The sequence below is a fragment of the Candoia aspera genome, chromosome 10, assembly GCF_035149785.1.
Source record: "Candoia aspera isolate rCanAsp1 chromosome 10, rCanAsp1.hap2, whole genome shotgun sequence".
NCBI lineage: Eukaryota > Metazoa > Chordata > Lepidosauria > Squamata > Boidae > Candoia > Candoia aspera.
In genome coordinates, this window is record NC_086162.1 from 25,263,283 (window position 1) to 25,287,102 (window position 23,820).

Below are 23,820 nucleotides of genomic sequence, written 5' to 3' on the forward strand. Positions count from 1 at the left end.
ATAATTGATGATCGATGATCAGCCTTTCCCTCCAAGCTGGAATGGATTGATTGTAGCAGCAAAGAGAGGCATTTGCTGTGGCTTATTTCCCCCACTTTTCTTGCAGGAGAATTTGATACCAGAGGATTGAGGAGAAAATTGTAGAGGTGCCCAACACGCAGAAGAGCCCCCTCCCTCAAAAAAAATCTGCCTTGCAAATCAGCCTGGTGCCTAGCAGTTGGAAAGGGAAGGGGATGTGTAACCGTTTCCCCGCCAGTTGCCCTTGCCCATAAATTACCCTTGGTGCCGACTCCCCTGCTTCCAGTCTTTAATTCTAGATCCATTTTAGATCCAAACTCTGGGAAGGTGGCATTTTCCTCCCAAAGTTTTCTCTGGCGTTCTCATTCATGCCCTTTCTTTCTCGCACATGTTGGTGCCCATGTGCTTGGGAATTAGCAAAGGGAAGCTCAGCATTTCTTCTACTCCAGGGCAAAGAGGAGAACCATTTGGGATGTTTGGCGATCCTGCAGCAGTCCAGCGACAGCCCTGTGCTTGGTCGGGTGTCCAGGGCAGCCGGGGAGGTCTGTCTCCATTTAAAATTCAATGGCTGGCCTGGGAAATGCACCCTGGGACCTGATTCTTTTCTGGCCAACGTTTCAGAGATTGAAATTCTGTTTCTGTCTTTCAAGTTTCCCGGATGAAATCAGATGCAGTTCGGATTCCCTTTTTCTCTCCTCGTCTTTATGCTAAAACTTAGAATCCCTGAGTGGAAACTGCTGAAGTGGAATGTCAGGACGGGCAAAAAGAACTCCTTTGAGCTGCTAGATGTAGTTAACTTATGGAACTCATGGCCACAAGATGATCAGCACAGACACTAATTTTTATGGCTTTAAATTAAAGGGGGACAGCTTGATCTTGGTGAGAGGTCTGGGCCGAGCGTGGGGATTTAGGGCCCCTCCTCACCCCACAGGGAAAATCTTAAGTCTCAAAGACTGGGATCTTGGGAAAGCATGTTGAAAAAGAAGAGAACCCATCATCCCTCTTTCTTGCTGGGAGTTGGTGCGAGAAGTGCTTTCGGGGACATTGTAGGAGAAGAGCTGTGTCAGTCTGCAGGAGCCCAAAATCAGGAATTAGGAAGCATCTTTCCAGGCAAACAAATTTTATTCAAAGGCAGAAGCTTTCGTGCCCTTGAATAAAACTGATTTGCCTGAAAAGATGCTGCCAGACCGCCCCCCCGACTTTTCCTGAATAAGTCACTTAGCTGCATCTCCAGTGTACCACTTCCTTTTCTTTTCAGCTTCCTTCTTTTCCTTCTTTTTTTTTTCACCTTGAGAACAAGGCAAGAACGCGGAAGCAGGGTGGGCCGATGCTGGAATTTGAATATCAGCAGAGGGGAAGATGCTCCAGTCTGACCAATCAGTCGTGCCAGCTTCTCCGTCTCAGGGCTGACTGGAGACCTCCTGTGCCTTTCAACTTCCCCGTTTGCCTTAAGCAATTAGAGATGGATGAAAATGGGGCAGGGGGGGTGTGCAAGAAGAAGAAGAAGAAGGGACGCTCTCAGAAGCTGAGCTGCGTGGGCTGGCCCTGGGCCCAGATTTGGTGGCAGGCGGTGTGAGTGGCAGCTGTTTGCTTCCACGGGGCATCTGGCAGGGTATGCAGGGCACGGCTCATCTGTTGCTAAGGAAGTTCCCAGAAAGGAGAGTCAGCCGGGAGAAGGGTGTCTGGAGGGCAGAGCGTCTCTGGTCAAGGGCATCCGATTTCCTGCCATCCCTCCCAGACCTGGCTGGAGCCTCTAGGCGTGGCGCCTCCCAGCCCCCTTCGCCCCTTCCCTCTAGGCATGGAATGAAACTCTGCCAGAATTTGGAGTCCTAGTTTGCATCGCCCGGTCGTGCCCACCGTGAATGGCCCACGCTGCTTTCCCCTGGACGCGGCGGCAGCCAGGAAATGAAATGGAAGTCCCGATCCGCCCCCGCTTCCGGTCGATTTGCGGAGAATACCCTGTCTGGATGTGATGCCCTCTGGACCCTTTTAAGGAGAGGGACCAACGAGCCACAGTGTTTGCCAGGCCATGTGCAGATTTCACTGGGCATAGACCCACCGGGCACTTCTTACTCCTTCTCAGCATCCTAATTGAAATGCCGATGTCTTCACCCCTCCTCCCCTTCTGTTTTCCTTTATAAGCTCCCCCTTCCCCTCCCCAGCCCATCTGGTGTGGCAAAATGCACGGGGGAGAAAGCAAAGGAATGGGTGCCTGGCTTGGCTTGGCAGGCGCATCTCCTCAAGGTGTGCTGCGTGCACGCACGCATACCTCCAGCGTGGCCCTTTCAACTGCTTGTCTGCCAAGGATTCCAGACCTGGAGCGGACCTCCGGCAAGGAGAAGGCAGCCTTTGATGGAGCATCGAGCTGGGATGGGAAGGACCTTGCCGCGGGCCCTTGGAGAGAGGCAGAGGGGCCTGGTGTGCAGGCGGGGTGTGGGGGGGAGAGGAGCTAAGCGCAGCTTCTGCCTCAGTGTCAGGGAGATAATGACTCTGACATCCCGCAATAAATGTCTTCCTGGCTGCCGGGCAACCCTTCGGTGCCGCTTTGGAGCCGAGCCACCTGGCATTCTGGCGCTTCCATTTTCCCGCACCTACCTTGCCAGGCTCACCGGAGATGCTCTTTCCTGGAGCTTTCCTTTCTTCAGGCTTCCTGGGCATTGGCTCCCCTCTCCCCCCCCCCATCTCTTGCCCCATTCCTGCTTTTTCCAGTGGCCTCTTTCATTGCATGAACAGAGGGGCACGGCCTGCTCCTGCTCCAGCTGGCTCCTGCAATCGGATCTCTGCCAGCTGGAAGGCCAACCCAGCGCTAGGCACTGTGCAGTGTGGCCTCCCCCACCAGGTGTGCCTGTGTCCCTGTAGACAAGGGTTTCTCAACCTGGGCCACTTTAAGATGGGTGGACTTCAACTCCCAGAATTCCCCAGCCAGCTTTGCTTTACAATCCAAGAAACAAGGGAGGGTCCTTTCTTTGCTTTGCTGGCTGGGGAGTTCTGGGAGTTGAAGTCCACCCATCTTAAAGTGGCCCAGGTTGAGAAACACTGCTGTAGACAAATCCCAACCACCGTGCAGGCTGGGAAGGATGGAGGTTGGGAATGAACACGTTGCTGCCCTGCGTTGAGGAACATGCCAGCAGATGCCATTCAAAGCAGCCTTGCGGGTCCTCCCTCCCCACCAAGAAACAGACCCTCTCCCCTCTCTTTGCTGCTCCCCCCTCCGACGTCTTTCTCCCTCACTTCTCTGTCCAGCTCTCTCGGTTGTTCTGGCCGGTGCATCTTTAATGAGGACCAGCTCCTTTCAATGCAAGTGACCCGCACCAAGGGAAGCCAGTACCTCTGCATTATTATTTATTGATCTCCCTCCCCACCCCACCCCCTGCTTTCATTACAATGCAGGAAACGTCAACCTGACGCTCTGGCCTTATTATTGAAATCAGGGCGAGGCGTCTGCATCTGTAATTGGGCCCTGCCGGGTCACCAAGCAGGAGTGGCGGGAGGTCGCCCCCACCTGGGTCTAGGAAACTGGTGGTGCCACAAAGGGAATGGGGTAGCATGGGAGCAGGAGCTAGAGAAACTGAGGCAATTCCTGCAGACGGAGGAGGACCAAAATGGGACCTCCCAAGATAAGTTTGACGAGGGGGGGTTGCTGGCTGGATTGCATGGCACCAACTGCATGGGGGGGGGGCTGCCTTGAGTAAGGAGTTTAATGGGAGGGTGGGTTGCTTTGCTCTCAAAAGGTCACAGAATCCTTCCTGGGCTGGCAGAAGTTAGATTAGGGGTCTGAATCTAGAGATAAGAACTTAAGATGTCATTTGATTAGTTTTCCCAAGATTTATAACCTCCCTCCCTCCTCCCCTCCCTCCCTCCCTCCTTCCTTCCTTCTCTTTCTCTCTCTCTCCCCCCTCTTCCATAAAATTCTTCCCCAGCATTCCCCAACTGGATGCCTTCCAGATGCATTGTGAACACAATTCCAGTCTCAGCACCCCTAAGAGGCAGCTCAGTGGGGAACTTTAATTCTGCACCAAGAAAATCTTGATGCCAGGCATGCCTAAATCAAAACAGCAGCCCCTCCTGCCTGGCGTTCTTGGTTTTTGCTAATCCAAAAGCTCAGAAAACCAACTGGGATCTTCTATCTCTTTTGCTGCATTTCCTGTACATTTTGAAGCCGACTGGGACAATGAGGGCTAGAAACTTGCCTGGCATTCTCAGAAGGCTAACTTGTTCAGTGAATACCGTATTGGAGATTTCTCTGCAGAAGTGCAGTGCTTCTGTTCCTTGCGGTCCTGTGTGATTTTTAATCCTATTGCTGGAAGCCGATGGCAAGTTGCTGAGAGCCTTCTGACTGGAACAAATCAGAAATCTGAATAAATAAAAAGAAAATCAAGTGATAAATAATTTAACTTTACATATTTAGTGATTGACGATTTATTTGTATTTGTACACTGTTTTATGGTTTATAGCTGGGGAGGGGGACCCTGTGTGGGCTCCAGAACTGTTGGAGGCATCAAGATGATCCCCCTCCTTGACTTTTGTGCATGCTCTTGGTCTTCCAGGTGGAGCTGACTGGGAGCAGCATCTTTGATTACGTCCACCCAGGAGACCACCTGGAAGTGGCCGAACAGCTGGGTCTGAAGGCTCCCTTGGGCCCTGCCCACCCAAATCGCCCCAAAGCATCCCTGCAGGGCTCTGCTGCTTCGCCCTCTGGATTGTCACGTCCCGAATCAGGTAAAGCTCTTTGGCCACTGGAGAAGGGAAATGCCCAGTTGCCTGGATTCAAGCATGCTTGGTAATCTGCCCAACCAGGAAGGACTTAGCACATGCTCAGAGATGGCCTGTTACCTGTGTCGACCTGTACAAGTAGTCCAGAGTCCTGTCTATGCCCAGAGAGGTTCAAGAGAAACCGTTAAAGTCTCACCATCTCCTTCAAGGAATTGTAGGGCCAGGAGGGTGCAGAGAATGTTGTTTGAGGGACCCAGCTTCAATATTAGTGCAGGCTAACCTTTAGGAGTAAATCCAACCTTGTTCCTAGAGCAGCCCCTTCCCCTGTTTCGGTGGGTTCTCACCTTCCTTTCCCATCGTAATGTTCCACATTCACAGAGAGACACCTGAAATATCTCAGCCACCCCAATAATCACCCTGTGATGTGGGGGATTTTCACTGGTGGAGTAGCAAAGGCCAAGGGCTAGTGCACACCCTATTAACAAGTGAGGTGAAAGCAGTATTGAACAGGGGGCAAGTGCTCTTCAGGAGCCACAGAGCATGTTGGGTCTGATGTTCTCCACCTGATGTCCTCCAGAAGAGTGTTGGATCAACAGCTGCCCATGAAGACGAGTGGAAAGGCAGGTGGGGGCAGAGGGGTGAAACGTGGATTTACAACCAATGGCTGGAAGGAAAGCATCTGGACAGCTGGACTGCAGAGCAAGCATATCAGCCTGGAATCCTCAAGAAGGTTGACTACAATTCCCACCATCCTCATGGTAGCCCAGCACATTTGGAGGGCACTATGCTAACTGGGAATGGCCTGATGACTGAGCTCACACTTCCTGCCAGACATAATGTGGCTTCCTTGGTTTTGATGTAGCACGGAGTGTCTCTAACCATGGTGTTTTTAAGTCATGATTTGTGGCTAAGAATGCTGTACGAACCCAGCCAACTGTGGCTTAACAAAACAGAATTCCAACAAGCCATGGATTTATCTCACCAAAGCCATCGTGTTCTGTACACCGTAACATTTGTTTGCTTGGTTTGGCTTATCACCATGCCTGAACCCAGCCGGTTGCAGCTTATTTAATAATCAGCTTGAATAAATCATAGCTTAGGGTTGTGTGTGAGGGGGGAGCCGCACCCCAAACGTAAGGCATTGCTGCTGTGTTCTGATTGGGTTCTCTGCATGCTTACTCTGGAGCAAACCTCTTCGTGATGGCCCGATTTGGAATTGGGGTGTTCTGCCCCCCACCAAGGGAACGACAGGCAGGGAGAATGAAATAGCTTCGCCGGTCGCCTTCCCTTGATCGTTACTCGCTCAGCTTTTATCTGGGGAACTTGTTAAAGATTTATACCAAGATGGGAGGTAAAAGAGAATACAAGATCAGCTCGCTGTCAAGGACAGGTCCTCAGAAGAAAGAGTCCTTCAGGATTTGGCTGAGGGTCACCACATCTTGCTTCCTTGCCCTGAATCAGCCAGACTGCCCCTTCTGCCCCAAAGCATCAATGGGCACCAAGGAAAAATACATTTTCTGATGTTCGCTGTCCGTGATAGATCCAGGAAGAAACCATGGGATATAAATACAGGTAGTCCTCGCTTAATGACCATTCATTTAGTGATGGTTTGGACTTATGACAGTGCTGAAAAACCCAACTTAAGACCGGTCCTCACATTTATGTGACCATTGCAGTGTCCCCATAGTCACATGATCACGATTTGGGCACTTGGCAACCAGTTTGCATTTGCGACCATCACAGCATCCTGCAGTCACGTGATCACCATTTTCAACCTTCCCAGCCAGCTTCTGGCAAGCAAAATCAGCGGGGAACCACGTTATCCGCTTAACAACCACAAAAGTCATAAAATCAGGTCAGATTCACTTAATGACTGCTTTGCTTAGCAACCGAAATTCTGGTCCCACTTGTGATTGTTAAGCAAGGACTACCTGTATATCATCGTTGTCGTCTGCCCCCTAGATCCGACCCCTTATTAACCAGTAACTTCAGGGCAGATTGTAAGCGGCCAAGTCGGTGGCATGCAAGGTTTGTACAAAGATACAAGGTCTAACCCTAGCCGTGCTGGCTGGGGGATTCTGGGAGTTGAAGTCCACCCATCTTGAAGCTGCCAAGGTTGAGAAACCCTGGTCTAAACTTTTATTGCCTTTAGCTGAAACCTGTCCTTTCGCTGAAGGCTGAGCAGGAGGTGGTGGTTCAGCTGAGGCTTCCGGTGAAAGAATTCAGTCTTTCTTTTCCCCCTGATGTTATTTGTGGCACGGATGGAAACGGCGACGCTCACCCGTCCTCGCTCTTTAGATCCTTCCGGCTCCCGTCCGGCCGCAGGCGATGTCTTGGAGCGCTCCTTCTTCGTCCGTCTGAAGTCCACTTTGACCAAGAGAGGACTTCACATCAAGACTTCGGGCTATAAGGTAAGGGGCACTCCCAGACCTGAGGCGGTGGGGGAGGGAGACGTCTCCCTTCTCCCTCCCGGCCAGCAGCTTCACCTCTGTCGACCCCTGGTTCACGGGGGCTGGGGACAGGGCAAGATCAAGGCATCGAAACGAGAACCCGGTTGCGAAGCCAACCACAGTTGGCTGGACCCGATGCGGACACTTGGCCATGAGATTTCAAAAGCAGCGCTCCTGTTCAGAAGGAGGCCTGCTTCAGTGGTCTGCAAGGATACCACCCCCCCAGCAGCAGATGCAGGGCACAACCCTGCGGGAGACAAATGCAAGCTTGGCTCACCTTTGCTCTTGTGCAATCTCTTGTTTTCCTGGTGGGGGGCTTGGGCTGCCGTTATGCCAAAATTTAGAGCTTCGTGCCCCTCCCTTTTTAAATCAAGAGCAAAGGGTGGCCCACCCCTGCCGGCAGGGGCTCTCGGCTCCTCCGTCCCACTCCTGGCGAGGACCAGCGGGCCTCTTCGAGAAGCGGTCCTTGTTCCCCAGAGGCTTCCTTGGCTTCACAGTCCTCTCTGGGGCGGGTCTTCTCTCCCGGACCCCTGATCTGCTCCACGCCTGTTCTTCTGCCCCGCAGGTGATCCACATCACAGGCCGCCTCCGTCCCCGACGGCCGTCCTTTCCCCACGCGCATTCGGTGCTGGGCCGGGTGCTGGGGCTGGTGGCGCTGGCCCACACCCTGCCCCCCTCCACCCTCAGCGAGGTGCGCATTGAGTGCCACATGTTCGTCTTTCGGGTCAACATGGACTTGCAGATCGTGTACTGTGAGAGCAGGTGGGTCAGGGGGACAGCTGGCCTCTCGCCTGTCATGGCGGAGGGGGGCCGGACGCTCGCCGGGACGGCTTAAAGGCCAGAGGTGGAAGTGCAGCCCAGAGGCGCACGTGGCATGCACAGAGCCCTTAAATTTGTGGATGGGGACTAGCTTTGAATGGCAACTTCTATGACCAGCTGACTTAGCCAGGACTGGAAATGGCCCTCCAAGCCATGTTTTGCAGTTCACAGTCCAGCTTTGGGGACAGTTTGGGGAAACCTGGTGACCAAGATTCCTCCTTGTCCTCTCACATCACACGCCCAAGGTCTGGACAGAAATCTTGGAGAACCACAACCTGTTCTGGGTCAACTCTCCGAGTCTAGGTGGCTCCAAGGATCTGCCTTAGTTTAAGGGGGCGTCCTACCTTTCCAAGAAGCCAGGCAGCCAACAGGCTGAGAGGGAGAAGGCCAGGACGCTCCTGGCCTGCCTTGGGCACCCCTCAGGAAGGCAGTGCAGGTCGGCTCCCCCTCCAGGCCCCCTGCAAGCGTTTTGCCAGGATCTGCCTCTCCTTTGGATTCCACCCCAACCAGAGGCTGTTTCTGTTCAGCGGCTGCCTCCTCCCCCTTCTCTTCTCCAGGATCACGGACTACATGGACTTATGTCCCTCGGAACTGGTTGGGAAAAGCTGCTACCGGTTCATTCATGGGGAAGACGTGGAAGGAATCCAGCAAAGCCACTTGGACTGTATGTGGGCCCAGGAAGGGTGCAATGGCATGTTGGGAATTACGGGCCCCTGGGCACCTTGCTGGTTTGCACCAGCAGCTCCGTCTAGTCCCTCTTCTTTCCTTGCCAGCTGTATTATTATTAGTAGTAGTAGTATTAGCAGCAGCAGCAGCAGCAGCAACTGCCCAATTCCCAAAAACTCTGGGCGGTTCACAACCATCAAAAACAAAGAAATTACCATAAAACCAATAAAACAAAACAAAACAAAAAAGATGAAAGATCGCAGGAACAGCTCACATCTCTCTCCAAGCAGGGTTGAAAGCAGTACCAAGTTTATCTGGTGATAAACGTCTCCTGTCTAGGGGGGCTCTACCAATCTCCCTGTGCATCAGAGTAGTTTTCGTGAAGCTGTCTGGAAAATGATTTTTGAATGATTTATACCCTGCTTCCCCCTGCAAGAAAGGGTCCCCTGTTGGGAAAAGAAAATGCAATGGTCTGCAAGTAATTTAATATTTAATACATCCTGTAAATATGTTAAAGAAATAAATAAATGATTTTGTTTGTGGAGTCCTTGGCGCGCTCTGCACTTGGTTTGCTTGCAGACATTTCATGAGCCGGCCGGGTGACGTCATCAGTGCTGGTGGGGCAGAAAACCCCACCCTCCCTCGCACTGATGACGTCACCTAGTTGGGCCATGAAATGTCTGCAAGCAAACCGCCAAGCTCAGCACCCGGAAACCACATTTCAAACCTGAGCACCAGATACTCTCTTCTGTTAGAAGTAATTTGCCTCAGTGAGGGAGATGCCATTCTCTCTTCAAGAAGTATAACAGGGCAGCGTTCAGGAAAACATCCCCACCTGTTTCTGCAGGTAGCAAATCGCTTCAGTGGAGTGGAGAGTTATTTTCACCCTTCTTCGCTGGCATTAACTCTCTTCTTTCTCCACCCTCTTTAGTGTTAAACAAGGGGCAGGTGGTGACCCGCTATTACCGCTGGCTGCAGAAGAGCGGAGGGTTCGTGTGGGTCCAATCCTGCGCCACCATCTCGGTCAACGTCAAGAATCCGAGCGAGAAAAACATGGTTTGGATGAACTACATCCTCAGGTGAGCATGATGCTCCGGTTGGTCCTCTCTGCATCACTCTAATCCATTGCACAGGGAATAGCTGGAGTGGTGCATGCAGGCGTGCACCAGGGTGGGGTTGGGGGAGGGTTTGCTCCTGACCACAGGGGTCCTTGGCTTTGCCCCCCCCCCCCAGTTTATTCCATTGGTCTCTGGGTGAACAGAGAAGGCCCAGAAGGATTTGCTCTGAAACTTTTTGAACTTGATGTCTGTGCTTTTCCATGTAAATGGGCATTTCCCTTAAAGCAGAAATGTAGCCTCCGTAGGCATTTTCATGGTACAGCAGGCAAATTTCCTCCCTGCTGTGCATGGTTTCTCTGGAGGGTCTTGTTTAAAGGAAAAAATGGAGGCCACTGGATTCTGGATTTCCTCCAGCCATGCGGCCTCCTGGCTCAGCTCCTGGTCCAGCTCTGTCCTCACCCCAGGATCGCCACCCCCAAACCCCTCCGGCCCTCCCCACCCAGCTGGACCCTTTAAACCCTCGCCTCTGCCCAGCCTTCTTGTTCCTCCTCTCCCTTCCAAGGGATAAAAGCGCTGTGTGAATGGCTATCCCAGATGGTTATTAATGCTTTCTCCTTTCCCTCTCCGATAAAGCAAAAGGAAGCATTATTATGCTAATCCTGTAAGCAATTGCCGATACTAATGTATGATTTGTCAGGGTGATTAGTATTTTAGTTAATTAGAGCTGTAATTAGAGCCTAATTAACTTTCTTGCAGCCTCCCTCAGTGGAAGCTTCCTTGCCTCCCTCTCCCCACAGCTGCCATAGACTTTGCAAGGGAGGGGGCGGGGTTGCTGGGGGTCCCGTTGCGGTCAACAGGGAGGGAGAAGGGGGGGCTGTGAGAAGAGGGGGACGGGGTTTTGTCTGGGTGCCCAAGGTTTGGGACAAAGTCATAGCAAACCGAGCTGAACGAAAATCCAAGCTGGTCCCCCAGTTCATGGCCCCCTTTACAGGAAGCAGGGTGTGAGGAGGGGAATTATGCCGCTGTGGGGGGGAGATGCAGCGAAAGGCAGCTGTGCTGCTGCTGGAGTTGCTGACCAACTTTTTTGCCAAGAAAGGCACCGTGGAGGGACGTACTTCCGCCTGGCAGACTCTCGCAGCCCCCAACGTTTGGGGCCTGCAGCTCCTAAGTTCCCAGCCAGTGGGGGTGAAGGGGGGGGCAGGATTTTCCATTTGGGGTGGAGGTTTAAAGCGGTGGTTCACTTTTTCTTTTTACCGTACCTTACGCTGTTCCAGAGCCAAGAGAACAGTTAAACATCTGCTGTTATGCCTCAAAATGCTGGGAAGCCTTGCGCTGATTTTCTGCCGCCGGACGGTCGAAATTCAGTGGGGCTGGGGGCATACGGTCTGAGTGCTGCAAAAAATGCATGAGGGAGCTACAGGGGGCTCGCCCTGATTGGGCTTCGTTCTGGAGCACTTTGGGGCTGGGCGGATAGGGCTGCAGGTTCAAAACTGGTGGTAACAGCACACAAAGGTGAGTCGTGATCTGGGGAAATAGTTCTCTCTGTGTGCGCCGTTTCCACCCTGGTCCCTCCAGTGTGTTTTGAAGCTGATCAGGTTGGGCTTCCCTTCTGCCTACCTACCTTGAAGCGCAACAAACGGGCAGGGGTCCCCATGATCCAGCTGTTCAAAATGAGATTGCAAACACGGTCCTTGAGTGGATCAAAATGAGACTGCAAACACAGCTCCTGGCATAACGACCATCCTCTCCTGCTGCACCGGGTACAGGAAAAATAAGTTGTTCATCCCACCTGTGATTTCAGACCATGATTGCAGGTTTCTCAAAGAAGCTGAGCTGCTGGTACAAGAGGCAAGTCGCTGGGCTGTTCTTCCTGCTCACGAACTCCCACGAAAACCCAAGGGATGAAATGACACCTGGTTTTGCGGTCAGCCACCTCTCCCAACAAACTGCAACAGGGCTTGTGGGTCACAGCGTAGAGCCTTTATTTGGATCTGTGCTGTGGGGGAGAGTAATGGCTTCCAAAATCTCTATTTTGGGGAGGGGGGGGCAGCTGTCCTGCTGGGCAGTCCTGCTTTAGGAAGTCAAGAGGCACGGAGATTCCAGCTTGCCGATGGAGTCCTTGTTCACCTGGAAGTGAGCCTGGAATATTTAGCCAATTAATTAATTGGTCATTGCTTTCAGAAACTTTCGATCATCTAAAAGCCCACCCCCTCTTCATTATAAGGCAGCAGCCCAAAAAAAGAAAAATCCTCTTTGCCTTTTTTGCCCAAAGTCGTCTTTGCACTCCAGTCGCCGCCATCTTAAGCACCAAGCATGACAATCCAATATGTGCTTAGAAAGTTAAGTTGCCTGCCCCGGGATAACGCCCAGCCTCTCTTAAGTCTGCCTGTCTATAGCCATCCCAGTCAGTTCTGGATCAGGGAAGTCCCAAATCTGGGTCCAGAATTGCTACGGCAAGGTTAACCCCACCCCCGTTGCCCCCACCCCCACCAATTGCGGCCCTCGCAGCTTGTGGAAAATCTTATTTGAAACAGATTCCAGATTTGCTGCTTGCTTGACAATAAATCTCCCTACCCGGCTGCTTCCCCCCCCCCCGTCTTTCTTTTTTTAAACAAGGAAGAGTTTGCGATTTTAATCTGTCCCTGTTTGTTCTTGGACAATGGAGCTCCAGTGGCCCTCCGCCGCCGTTCTGCTGATTCCAGGCTGCAGGTGGCTGGCTGTGTCAGCTCGCATTCAAGTTGGCTTTCTGCGGATCTTTTCTGATTTGCAGAATGGGGTAGGCGGGTGGAATGAGCAGCATCACTGGTTATTTTAATCCTTTGCCTCGCAGTCTCCCACTTTTGCAAATCAGGGCTCAATCTGCATTTCTTCTAGCTGGGGGGCAGGCAGCCTGAAGAGGTTTTGCTGCCCCCAGGTGGTGGACCTGCAAATTCCAACTGTTAACCATCCTTTGCAAGGCAGCAGAGAAAATTTGGGTGAGACGCTGGTGAATCGCAGCCGCCGGCAGGGTTTCAAGGGGGTCCCTCAAGTTGGGCCCTGTGGCTGCAGAGTAGCAGCAAAAAGAGCAGGAAAGGACGCACGGGTGGAGGACGGCAACTCCAGGAAGCCTTCTGGAAGATGGAAGCAGGCCAAGTGGAGGAGCCAGGGAGATGGAGGAATGTGATCCAAGGGCCCGAGGCAGCCAGGGAGAAGTCTTACGCCCTGGAGCTTCAGAGCAGATTCCAAACCTCACCGTTGATGGTATTTCTGGACCCCGAGAGGAAGAGCAGCTGCCACAAGCCCCAGGGACAAAGAAGAGGCCTCTGCAGGAAGTTATGGGGAGGAGGGGGATCGTGAACATAAGCCAACAGTGTGATGCAGCTGCAAAAAAAGCAGACACAATCCTAGGCTGCATCAATCGTCAGGCTCAAGAGAAGTCATTGCTCTATTCTGCACTGGTCAGACAACATCTAGAATAGGTACTACATGTTAGAAAGGATATTGATGAATTGGGACGTGTCCGGTGGAGAGTTACTGTGGTGATAACACGAGGAACGGCTGGGCACGTTTAGCCTGCAGAAGGTAAGAGAGCAGGGAGGCCTGAAAGCCTCTTCAGGTACCTGGAGATCGTCATGCAGAAGATGGAGTAGAACCACTCAGGACTGATCCAGAAGACAGGACAGGAAGTGGTGGGTTTATATTGCAAGGAAGTAGATTTTGGGTGGGCCTGGGGGCAGGGGGAAAGCGCCCTGACCTAATTGCTGGTCAACAGCGGGGGAGGCTGCCTTGGGAGGTGGTGGACTCTCTTGCTGGATGACCATCTGTGGGAGGTGCAGGAGTGGTGGATTTCTGCACTGGGCAGAGGGTTGGACTGGATGATCTCCAAGGTTCCTTCCAACCCTCAAATTCTGTGAGTCCTTGTATGAATCTGGTAGCAGAAAGGGGAGAACGCTGGGAGTCAGCTGGGGCATTCTGCATCAGACGTTCTTCCCTAACCTGTTGCCCTCCGGATGCCCTAAATGGCGTTTCCCATCCATGGTACCAGGAAACAAGCATCTATGGAGGGAAGAGGTGGGAGGCTGAAAAGGATAACAAGCTGGCCCTATTTGGATTAAATCTTAAATGTTTTAAGGATCTACAGCTTTCAAGTGATAGCTGTTGCAGGTAAAATGAAAAGAAATAGTGTGAGCTCCAAGTATTGCATGGGTGTGTGCATGTGTGCGTGTGTGTGTGGAGCTGCAGCTGGCTAAAACCGACTTGCCAGCCAGCGCCATCGATCTGCAAGTTGTCTGCCTGAATGGCAATATGTTCACCTGGACATCTTGTGGCAATGGGTGCACACTTAGGAGCAGTACTCAGCGGCCCCCAAAAGGCTCTCGGATTCCAGGGAAGGGGCTTCTTCTGTAAAGGGCCAGTTTGGTCTACTGGTGAAGGCCCCAGGCTAGAAACCGGGAGGCTGTGCGTTCTAGTCCTGCCTGAGGCATGAAAGCCGGCTGGGTGACCTCGGGCCAGTCCCTCCCTCTCAGGCCAACCCGCCTCACAGGGATGTTGTTGTTGTGGGGAAAATAGGAGGAGGAAGGAGTATTAGGTATGTTCCCCACCTTGAGTTATTTATAAAAATAATAAAGGCAGAGTAAAAAAAACAAGGATCTCAATAATGTTCTCCCCCCCACCCCCGTTTATCTTTGAATCTTTTCCAGCAAGCCGGAATGCAAGAACATAGCCCTGGATGTTTTCCAGGTCCCCGGGATCCCTGCAAGGCAGAGAGAAGCCTCCAGCGCGGGACTGGACTTCAAAGGTGAGTGTGCTGGGGCCACCAGGGCAGAGGTCCCCCCTCCAACGGTGCCCTGCTGGTGGAAGAGGACTCTGGGGGGGAAAGGGAGCGGTGTTGCTGGAGGCATGCCTTGCGCACCAGCCAGAAGTGAAAGTAAGAACACCCCAGAGCAACTCTCTCGTCGCATCCAGCAAACGTTTGAGCAGTTTGTGGTGCAGTTTCTAGGTCCAGCCACCCTGGGAGCTCTCTGGAGCTAGCAGCAATTGGTTGGCCTTACTTTTTAAAATAAGAGGCACTGAGAATGAATTTGTTTACTTTCTGCCCGTTGTCAGCTGAAATTCTTTTCCCTGAGGTTGGTTCAATTACTTTTTGGATCCAGACGCTTGGCGCTGAGCTGGATGGACGGGGCATTCTGTATCTGGTTGAATCTCCCTGTTTTCTCCTTTCCAGAAAGCGGCCTGGTGAAGGAGGACCAGGGGAAGCTGGGCTCCTCCAGCAAATCCGGGGCTGTGGCCCAGTCCTACCCCAGGAGCGTGGCAGAAATGGGGCCACACTGCCACCTGGTGGAGAGCGACTCCAGCGGTCCAGAAACCGGGTACCCAGGCGAGGAGGCCCCCGGGGAGGACGCCATGGGAAGCGACACGGAGGCTCCGCCGCCGAGGAAGCGCATCAAGCTGGAGTTCCAGCCAGAGAGCCCCCCGTCCAAGGTGGAGGCGGCCTCACTGGCCCGCTCCGAGGAATCCGAGAGTGGCAGCGATTCCGAACAGGACCTGCTCCCCCAGCAGACGGCTCCCCTGGTCCGGAAGGCGAACGGCTGCAAGGCCGGTGGGCGGAAGAGCACGGCCCCCGGCCGCCCCTGCACATCGGAGTTCGCCTCGGTCATTCAGACCCAAAAGGGTGTGGCCCTGAAAGCCGGCGTGGCCCTCAGCATCAAATCCGAGCAGGGGCCTGGGGCCAAAGGGGGCCTCTGGACCTGTCCCAGTGCCCACAAGGGCAGCCCTTTCACTGTGAACAAAGCGCCTCGTCCGGAGAAGCCTGTTGCGAGGCCGGCATCTTCTCATTTGTACGTCTCCATCCCGGACTCGGTGCTCACCCCGCCTGAGATGGACAGTGGCCCGGCAAAGGGGCCTTTCAGCACCTCGCCCCGGGCAGCTCCCTCGTCCTCTTCGGGGGACACGCTTTCACCTCCGCTCTCGGGCTCCCCCTGCGAGGAACGGGTGACCACCACGCCCTTCACACCCCTGATCTACCCGGCAGAGATGGACGTCCTCCAGCGGTTTCACACTGGCAACGTGGTCGTCCCCCTGATGCATCAGCTGGGCAGTCCACACACCAGCTCAGCGGGCTCCCCGGGATTGTACACCACCAGCACCATCCGCTATGCCCCTGCAGATATGACGCTCGCCATGCAGAGCAACATGCTGCCGCCTTCCCACCCCATCAGCCTGATGGACCTCAGCAGTGCCGAGGCCAAGACCTCCCGTGAGCTCATGTACCATCACCTGCAGCGGCTGAACATGGTGGCACCGTTTGGGAACTCGGCGGGCTTGGCCCAGATTTCAGGAGGAGCGTTTGCCGCTGCCGACTCCTTGTTTTCCACCCTGCCCTTCTCAGTGGCCAGTGGTGGGATCCACAGCACTTCGGCTTTGGAACGCAAGGAGGATTAATGCCAGGCGACGGCACGTGATCCGACCAGTATCTTCTTTGCCTGCAGAACCACGGCCAACTCCTGTCCAGAACAGAGCTGTCAAACCTTGTGATCGCTCGGTCCACTGCTGGTGTGCACACCGGCATTCTCAAAACCAGGGGGAGACATCTTTAGTCCTGGAAAAAGCTCCTACCCTGCACCTTCTCATCACATCCCTTTGCTAGACCTCAGCGCAAAGGAGTGGAAGGACCGCCTCCAGCTCGCTACTTTGGAGGTCTCTGGTTGTTTGAAACGAGGTGTTTTGTGAAGCGAGTGGAGGATTTGGCCCAGAGGAAAGTGGACAGTCTGTCAGATTCCCAGGAGAAAGAAACACAAAGATGCAGAGGTCATCTCCCACCCTCTTCCTTACCTGTGTCCCTGCTGCTAGACGTTGACTGACTAGGGAAGGTGCTGTTACCTTTTGCCGCTCTGGGTGTGTCAGTTGTCAGATATAACCTGCATACATGTGCCAGTGAAAAGTAGGCAGTAACTGCCCACGGTGCCTCCCCTGAACATGCTTATTCCCGGATATCACACCAGCAGTTAACTTCCTGCTTGTATTCCAGCCTTGCTGAATTAGTCCTTGAAATATGCAATATGGTCAATTCCATATTAGTGTCAAGCGAGGGTAAATCAAATGGATGTAATAACTACGTGTGGGAACTTAACTGTATTGTACTCCCCTTCTACGAATGTTGCCTCGTGTTCCTGCTTTCCCTTCCTGAGAACCAATTGGCAACTTTTTCCCAACCTGGACTTTCCAGATCAGTGAGGTAGTCCTCACTTAAAAACCACAATTGGGACTGGAATTTAGGTCACTAAGTGTTGTGGTTGTTAAACAAACCCAGACCCGATTTTATGGCCATTTTTGTGGTGGTCATTCAGTGAATCACCATGGTCATTAAGCAAATCACCTGGTCATTAATCAAACTATATGGTTGTTAAGTGAATCACGTTCCTATTGGTTTTTGGTTATGGAGTCCAGCTGGGAAGGTTGAAGATGATCACGTGACCGCTGCAAGGGTCGTAAGCATGAGGAACAGCTGTAAGTTGGGTTTTAGCGCTGCCGTAACTCCAGACGGTCGCTAAACCAACAGTTGTTAAGCAAGGATTACCTGTACACTGACCTTGAGTTAAAGGTCAAGGGATAAAGGGAATTAGACAAATTTGGAAGGCACCTGATGAAGTGGCCTGACTTTGTGTTCAGCTTGACAGAAGGAAGCTGTCGTTCTTCCCAGGGTTCTGGAGCTAGTGGTAAAAACACTTCTGAACCCATCTTAAGATGGAGTAATGTTGGATGAAGTGTGGCTGAGTCAAGCATGCAGCGCCCACCAAGTTGCCCATCACCCAGTGTGGTTCTTTGATGTAGAGGTGGCTTTCCAGTAACATCAAGTGGATCCGGAGCTAATAAAGGCACTGCCCGTTGTTCTAGCCATCGAGCAAGAGCACCGCAGCACGACGCACCCTCCCCATTACGAGGCAGCCCGAGGGCCAAACGCTGTTTACGCCCTTCACCCGCAGCTACAGCGGACTAGGGTGCCTTCTAGATCTGGTCCGATAAGGCTGCTCCTGTTCCTCGTTAGGCAGATCCAGCTCTTTCAGCCCCTTCCCCGATTTCTGCACTGAAGGCCCAGTGGCAGATGAGAAACCTTCGCTGGGCCCCTGGTGCACGCTGACTTAGAAAAGGGGTGAGACGGGGCCATGGGGGCAAAAAGAATATGCTGTAACTTTGAGCACTTACTCAAAACACTGTACAGGTCGGTGGGAAAGGGATGAAGCCCACAGAAGACAGCAGCACTTGGATGATGTGATCCCCCCCCCCCAATAACTCATTGCTAAAAAACTGTATCTGTATGTGAGTGTTTTTCTTTTATTAATCTGCTGTTCGCATTGGGTAGATGAAGGTAGCTGTAATTCCTTGTTGGCATTTTGCTGCTGCTTTTTTGGCAATCTGGGACTTCAGAGAAAATAAAACAGACTTCTCTCCTGCCTTCTAAAATGATTTCAGTAGATTTGACAAGCTTTTTTGCTATCTTTGGATGTGTCTCATAATTTTGGCCTTGCAGGTTTCCCATTCTGCATGAATTAACCGTTAGGAATCATCCCAACCCTTATTGATCAACCAAGCACCTCCCCAGTCATCAGAAAGTCCTTGAAATGATCGTATTCTTATGATTTAACCCGAACAAGCATCCTTTCATGGAAGCCTACATCTGACTTAGCTTGAAAATTTCCCAAGGGAGTTCCCTGAAATTCAACAGGGATGAAATTTAAAGGGACCAAAATAAATTGTGAGCAGTTAATTGAATAGTCAAACGAGCTAACCGTCACTATCCCCTCCGGGGATATTTCCAGCAAAACTGTGGCTTGCCGCTTCAAAGAGCCTCCCCCGGCACACCTCAAGGCCCTTCCTTGCTCGTGTGTGTAAAAGTAATCGTGAGTTCTGGAGAGGGACCCTGCTCTCCACCCCCACAAAGGACTGCAGAGCACGTGACTTGCTTTTGGCGTCTTTAATATAAATGTCCACTGACCAGAACAGCAGCTGGTCCAGCAACCGAAGCGATGCGCATCCAACGGGGGAACGTCTGGAGCATAAGCGAGGGTGGAACAGCCAAGGCAAGCTATGCAGAAGACGCTAACAGAACTGGCTTTTGCTCGGATACCTTTTTGCTGCATGTGGCTTCGAAACAAGGAAACTTGGTTGAAGCAGTAGGGGAGGCATGTTGCAAAGCAGGCTCACTCGTGAAAAGCACTGGAGATCCCTGGGTAGCAAGAATGCCTGCTTCTGGAGAGCTCCTTCACCCAGAAGAGGGCCCTTTAAACTCCTCCTCCTTTGCCCTTCCAGTGAACTGATTTACTGCTGCTGCCCAGAGCCCATCCAGAAAACCTGAAATAAATAGAAAACAGCCAACACCTCCCCCCGTCTCTCATTTGCAGGAGAGCGAGCCAATCAGCCGCCTGCCTGCCTGCCTGCCTGCCTGCCGTGGGGCCATCCAGCCCGTCTCCCAGGCGTTGGCCTTCAGAATCATTCCTCAGAGCATCGTCGTGTCCAGAAGGGTCGCTTTGACCTTCATTTTTCCGACTTCCCGTCCTCCTTTCTCTTATCATTGGCATCATCTTGGATGATTTCTACCTCTAACCGGCCGATGTACAGAGAGATGGCACACAGCCAGAAGAGCGCCACTGTGACGACTGCGGCAGAGTTCAGAAGAGCTGCAGAGTAGGACAGCATCATGGTGCGACGGAGGAGGAAGAGGCTGGCAAAATAGGAGGCGCTGCCGTACGAGACGCAGATCCCCCCAAGGATGAAGAAACCTAGGGGAAGACGCCAAGGTTCACTCTCGTGGGGAGAGAGGAGGACACATGTGGGGGGCAGAACCCCTCAATCCTCCTGTTCTTTAGCAATCCAGCACTATGCGTTAACAGAAAACGATGAAATTATAGCCTGCAAACTTCCAGCAGTTGCAAGCCAGGGCGTGAAAATCCTGCAGCTGTTTAAGAACCCAAGGGTTGGAGTCAATCACTACAACTGAGTTTCTAGATGGGTGAACAGATGCTCCATCTCATGTAGGTTAGCCCACTGTTTTTCAGACTTGGCCACTTTAAGGTGCGTGGACTCCAGCTCCCAGAATTCCCGGCCACCTACGTCACCCACTAAGTTTCAGCAGCTTTGCTCAAATGCGCCCACCCGGCTGGACCCTTTCCAGGCATAATTGATCAGAGCGACTCTTCCCACCAGCACTTCCCAAGCCCCGTGGCACATATCCCGTGTCAGCCCTCCGAAAAAACACCCCTGGCTCACAGCCCAATGCTGCCGTGCTGCTGGAGTTCTGCTTTAAGCACGCGGTCCCGCTACCTTCCTGCGGCTGCTCCTTGGACGGGTTTGGACACAAACCGACGCACCAGGGCAGGTCTGTGTTTCCGCAGCACCAAGTGTCACAAACACCCTGACCTGTCACTAACGTGAACCCTTCCCACCATTCCACAGCCAGTCCCAAAGCACGCTCAGCTTTGCCCGGATCCACGCTCCGAAACCTTCACCTCACACGTGCCTAGAAACCATTATCCCCCCTCTTCTTCCCAGGCCAGATCCCTCCTCCTGGGGAGACGGTGCACAGAGGCGAGTCGGCCGGAGCTCAGCCCCAACTGGCCCTGGTGGCTGAGCTCTTCAGCCCCCGGGGCTCAGTGGCCGAGCTCCGAAGGGGACGAGAGAAGCCCCCTTGCTAAGGGCTCTGGATCCCTCTCCTCCAGGGAGGATATCACACACTCCCCGATGGCCTCCTCCTGTAGCACCTGAAGGGACTTTGGTCTCTTCCTGGACCATCCAGCTCACTGGAAAAAATGTGACCAAGGATCAGATGGTTAATCTGATAATGCTTTCAATAATCTTACAACAGTCCTGACAAGGTGGCTTGCCAACTGTCTTGGGTCATCGTCAACCTCCCAGGAGGGGCACTGAGTGCCTCTTCAGGGCCAGCCTGACCAGGGCCTGGCTGATTACTGGAGACTGCCACTTCTCTTCAACAGCTGATCTGCTGGACCACTCATCTCTCTGGTCCACCACCGAGAGGCAACCCAGGTGCTGGAGGGAAGGCGCCATGAGCTGGCAGCCTCAGAAGGCCCCCCAGCAGGGGAATTGGCGATACACCGAAGAGGCACTCAAGATCCCCCCAGCAAGCTGGGATGCCCCGTCTCTCACAAGAGGGTCGCGCCCTCCTCCTCAGAGGTCCACCTGAGGCGTCATCTCCACGCGGCAAATGAAAGGCTGCTCGAGTCCATCCAGCAGTTCCTGCCAGGAGAAAAACACGGACCCAGGCTCCCTGGCCATTGCGTCTGTGGGAGCCGCAGCTGCCCTGACGCCGACGGGGGCCATTCGTCGTCTGGCGAACTCTGGCTCCCCAGCCCGGCAGAAGAGCCTCCAGATTACTCACCGTAGGCTGCTTCCCGCCCCGTGTCTCCCTGCACGTAGGAAATCACGCCGATGCCTGTGGCAAGCAGCCCGTTCCGAAACCAGGATAGGAACGCTGAGGAGGAAGGAGAAACGGGAAGGCACAGTAAAGCTCTGCCCACCCACCCACCAAATTTATACAGCAGCCCATCTCACAAACGTGACTCTGGGCAGTGTACAAAAAGAGCAACACTGTTTTAACCATTAAAAACAATAAAACATGTAAACCACGTTTTCCCCACCTTACACTGGAACAGCTCCCAAGAAGTACAATTCTACTCAAAAATAGAGGCAGTGAAATCTTTGGGGGGGGGTCTTCTGAGAGGCCACACACAAAATCGCAGTTTGTTTCTTATTTTTTTCCTTGCATTATACTGTTAGAAATCTTGATGCCTTGCATTGTTTCAGTACGATGATGTTTATATGATATGATTAGAGATTACTAACTTTCTATTATGTAGGCAGCTTAAAACACTGAAAATAGGGAAAGGAAAAAACATCTCCAGTATTCATTACAATTTAGGAGGAGGTCAATAATACACGCATCAGACTTTTTGGCTAATTTAAATATAACATTAAACATAAGTTCAATGTCACGTTGACTGCTGCAACTCCCATCGAAGTATTGGCTGTGGATGATGGTTTGATCTTAAGCTACTTACGTGATACCAAATTACCCATTGTATTACTTAATACGTATGTCAGCGTGTGTGCGTGGTGCATTTTTATACAGTGATAAAAGGAAAAAATTCCGGATTTCACGGACTGCTACTCCCATAATCCCCGGCAGAAAACAGCTGTTGCAGCCCCGACAGCACGGCCCGGCCTCCCCGGTTGCCCAGGTAACCGGCCAGCCCCGCCCCATGACGTCCCCGCGAGCCCCGCCCTCCACCTCACCGGTCTCGTGACTTTTCCGAAGCAACCAGGCGTCCGCCTTGTCCAGCTCCGAGGCGGGCGGGAGTCCCGGGCCGCGGCCGGAGTTGGCCCTCGCCGCCCTCCGTACCCAGGGGCACGCCTCTCCCCTCAGTAGCCCGCCGGCTCTCCTGGCCCGCGCCACAGCTCGGCCCCACCAAGCGCTGCCGAGCGCCATGGCGACGAGGAGGCCCGAGAGCCACTCCGGAGAGCTGCCGCCTCGCTCGCCGGGTCCGTCGGGCGCGGCGCGGTGGGCGGGCCGGCCACTCGTGACAGGTCGCCTGTGCTGTCGCTCCGAGCCAGCACCTCCTCTTTGCGGAGCCCAGACCGCGTTGCTCGAAAGGCGACTGGCTGAGGCAGCTGTTTGTCTGAAAGGGGGCGGGCCTAGGCCTGCCCATCATTTCGCGGTAACCGCCCCCTCGTCTTGACGTCCCCGCTCCCACCATTTTCGGGCAGAAATGCATTCTGGGAGATGCAGTTCCTAGTGCAGGGAGGGCGAGGCGGCGACCCTCTCCCGCCCCGGCCCGCAGGCTGCGTTCGCACAGTGTCTCCGGCCAAGGCGCTGCTGAAGTGCGGTTCAGCGGCAGTTCAGGGCTCCCTGCGCCGAACTGCCCGAAACGCCGCCGCTCCAAGGAAGGCCCTGCTCCTCTGCCAGGCCTTGGCAGCGCCAGGGGGGCGTTTCCCCTCGTGGCGGCCTCGTTTCCCCCACGTCTTTCGGCCCCGCGCCCGCGTTCCTGGGGTCCTGGGCCGACCCTCGGCCGCTTCGTAGTGCAGACCGACTGGTCGGTCGGTCGGTCGGTCAAGCCCCAGCAGGCACTCCGGGGGAGCCGACCGCGCTTTCGAGGCCGACCTGCTGAGTCTTCCTGGTCACGTTTAACGGCCTGAAACCTCCGTTTCCGTGGGAGATGGAGAGTCTAACGCCCCTTTCAGTCACCGTCGCAGTCTGCGTACCTCGAGGAACAAATAAGCAAGTGGCTTGGCCCGTTGGGGTCGCTCATCGCACCAAGCCATGATTAACTGTGATTTAACTGTGATTTAACGATTCCGAGATGAGCTGGGCAAGCGCACTGGCTAAACCAAAGCTAAGGCAATCGCACGACACCTTAGTACGCCGTCCGGAGTCACCCACGGAAAATGCCAGAAAGTTTGCTTCTGCCGCTGGGTGTCCTCCAGCCGTTCCCCTTCCGCTCCCATCATCCCCGGCCAGCGCCGCTGCGGTTGGGGAGGGATGTTCCGCATCCCTTCAACGGAACCGGAGCGGACAGAACGCTGCCAAGCCACCACGCTGATAAGAAAGAACTTTTCCCTTTTCCCTCAGAATGTCACTTTTGCCGAAGGTTGACCTTCAGAAGAATCAGAAGTGCCCAGAGCGCGTTAAGAGCTGGAGAAGTTCGGGGCCAAAATGCTGCTTCAGGCCCATCCTCCCAAATGTTTTCTCCCTGCGTCACACATCCAATGCATTTTCTTTTCACTGGAGTGTGAACAGCTTGTGCGAGAAGCCGAATTACGGGCTTTTTTCAAGCCAGTTTGCCAGCCCTGCAATGACAACGTGGTCCATCCCTTCTTTCCAACCAATGTCCCTGCTTCAATTTTTTCAGGGTAATATTCCCTTGTGCCTCTGCAGTTGTAACAACGAAATCCCTCTGTTTTGAGTAAATGGCGGGCAATTCCATCCCTGCCTGGCCATCTTCATTTGTGGGGACCAAGACACAATCGCACTCCACCTGTTTCTGCTGATGGGCGCAGGGAATTCAGGTAAACAATAAAATGCAGACTTTTCAAGGGCAGGCCACCTT

At 53.4% G+C, this 23,820-nt stretch overlaps 2 protein-coding genes across 2 annotated transcripts in view; one reads left to right on the forward strand and one right to left on the reverse strand.

The window, feature by feature from the left end:
• NPAS1 (neuronal PAS domain protein 1) overlaps positions 1 to 17,504 on the forward strand; it is a 41,305-nt gene extending 23,801 nt beyond the window's left edge. The window contains exons 5-11 of the mRNA XM_063312412.1: positions 4,566 to 4,737; positions 7,030 to 7,142; positions 7,747 to 7,943; positions 8,558 to 8,664; positions 9,598 to 9,745; positions 14,404 to 14,501; positions 14,928 to 17,504. Of these exons, the coding sequence (XP_063168482.1) occupies positions 4,566 to 4,737; positions 7,030 to 7,142; positions 7,747 to 7,943; positions 8,558 to 8,664; positions 9,598 to 9,745; positions 14,404 to 14,501; positions 14,928 to 16,144 (2,052 nt within the window). The 3' untranslated portion in view covers positions 16,145 to 17,504. The remainder of the gene's footprint in view (positions 1 to 4,565; positions 4,738 to 7,029; positions 7,143 to 7,746; positions 7,944 to 8,557; positions 8,665 to 9,597; positions 9,746 to 14,403; positions 14,502 to 14,927) is intronic.
• Positions 17,505 to 18,659: 1,155 nt separating this feature from the next.
• On the reverse strand, positions 18,660 to 22,310 carry TMEM160 (transmembrane protein 160). Its single transcript, XM_063311746.1, has 3 exons — positions 22,010 to 22,310; positions 21,096 to 21,188; positions 18,660 to 19,479 (listed from the first exon to the last, which is right to left on the reverse strand). The coding sequence occupies exons 1-3, from the start codon at positions 22,200 to 22,202 to the stop codon at positions 19,235 to 19,237; spliced, it is 531 nt and encodes a 176-aa protein (XP_063167816.1). The 5' UTR covers positions 22,203 to 22,310; the 3' UTR covers positions 18,660 to 19,234.
• Between the last annotated feature and the right edge of the window lie 1,510 nt (positions 22,311 to 23,820).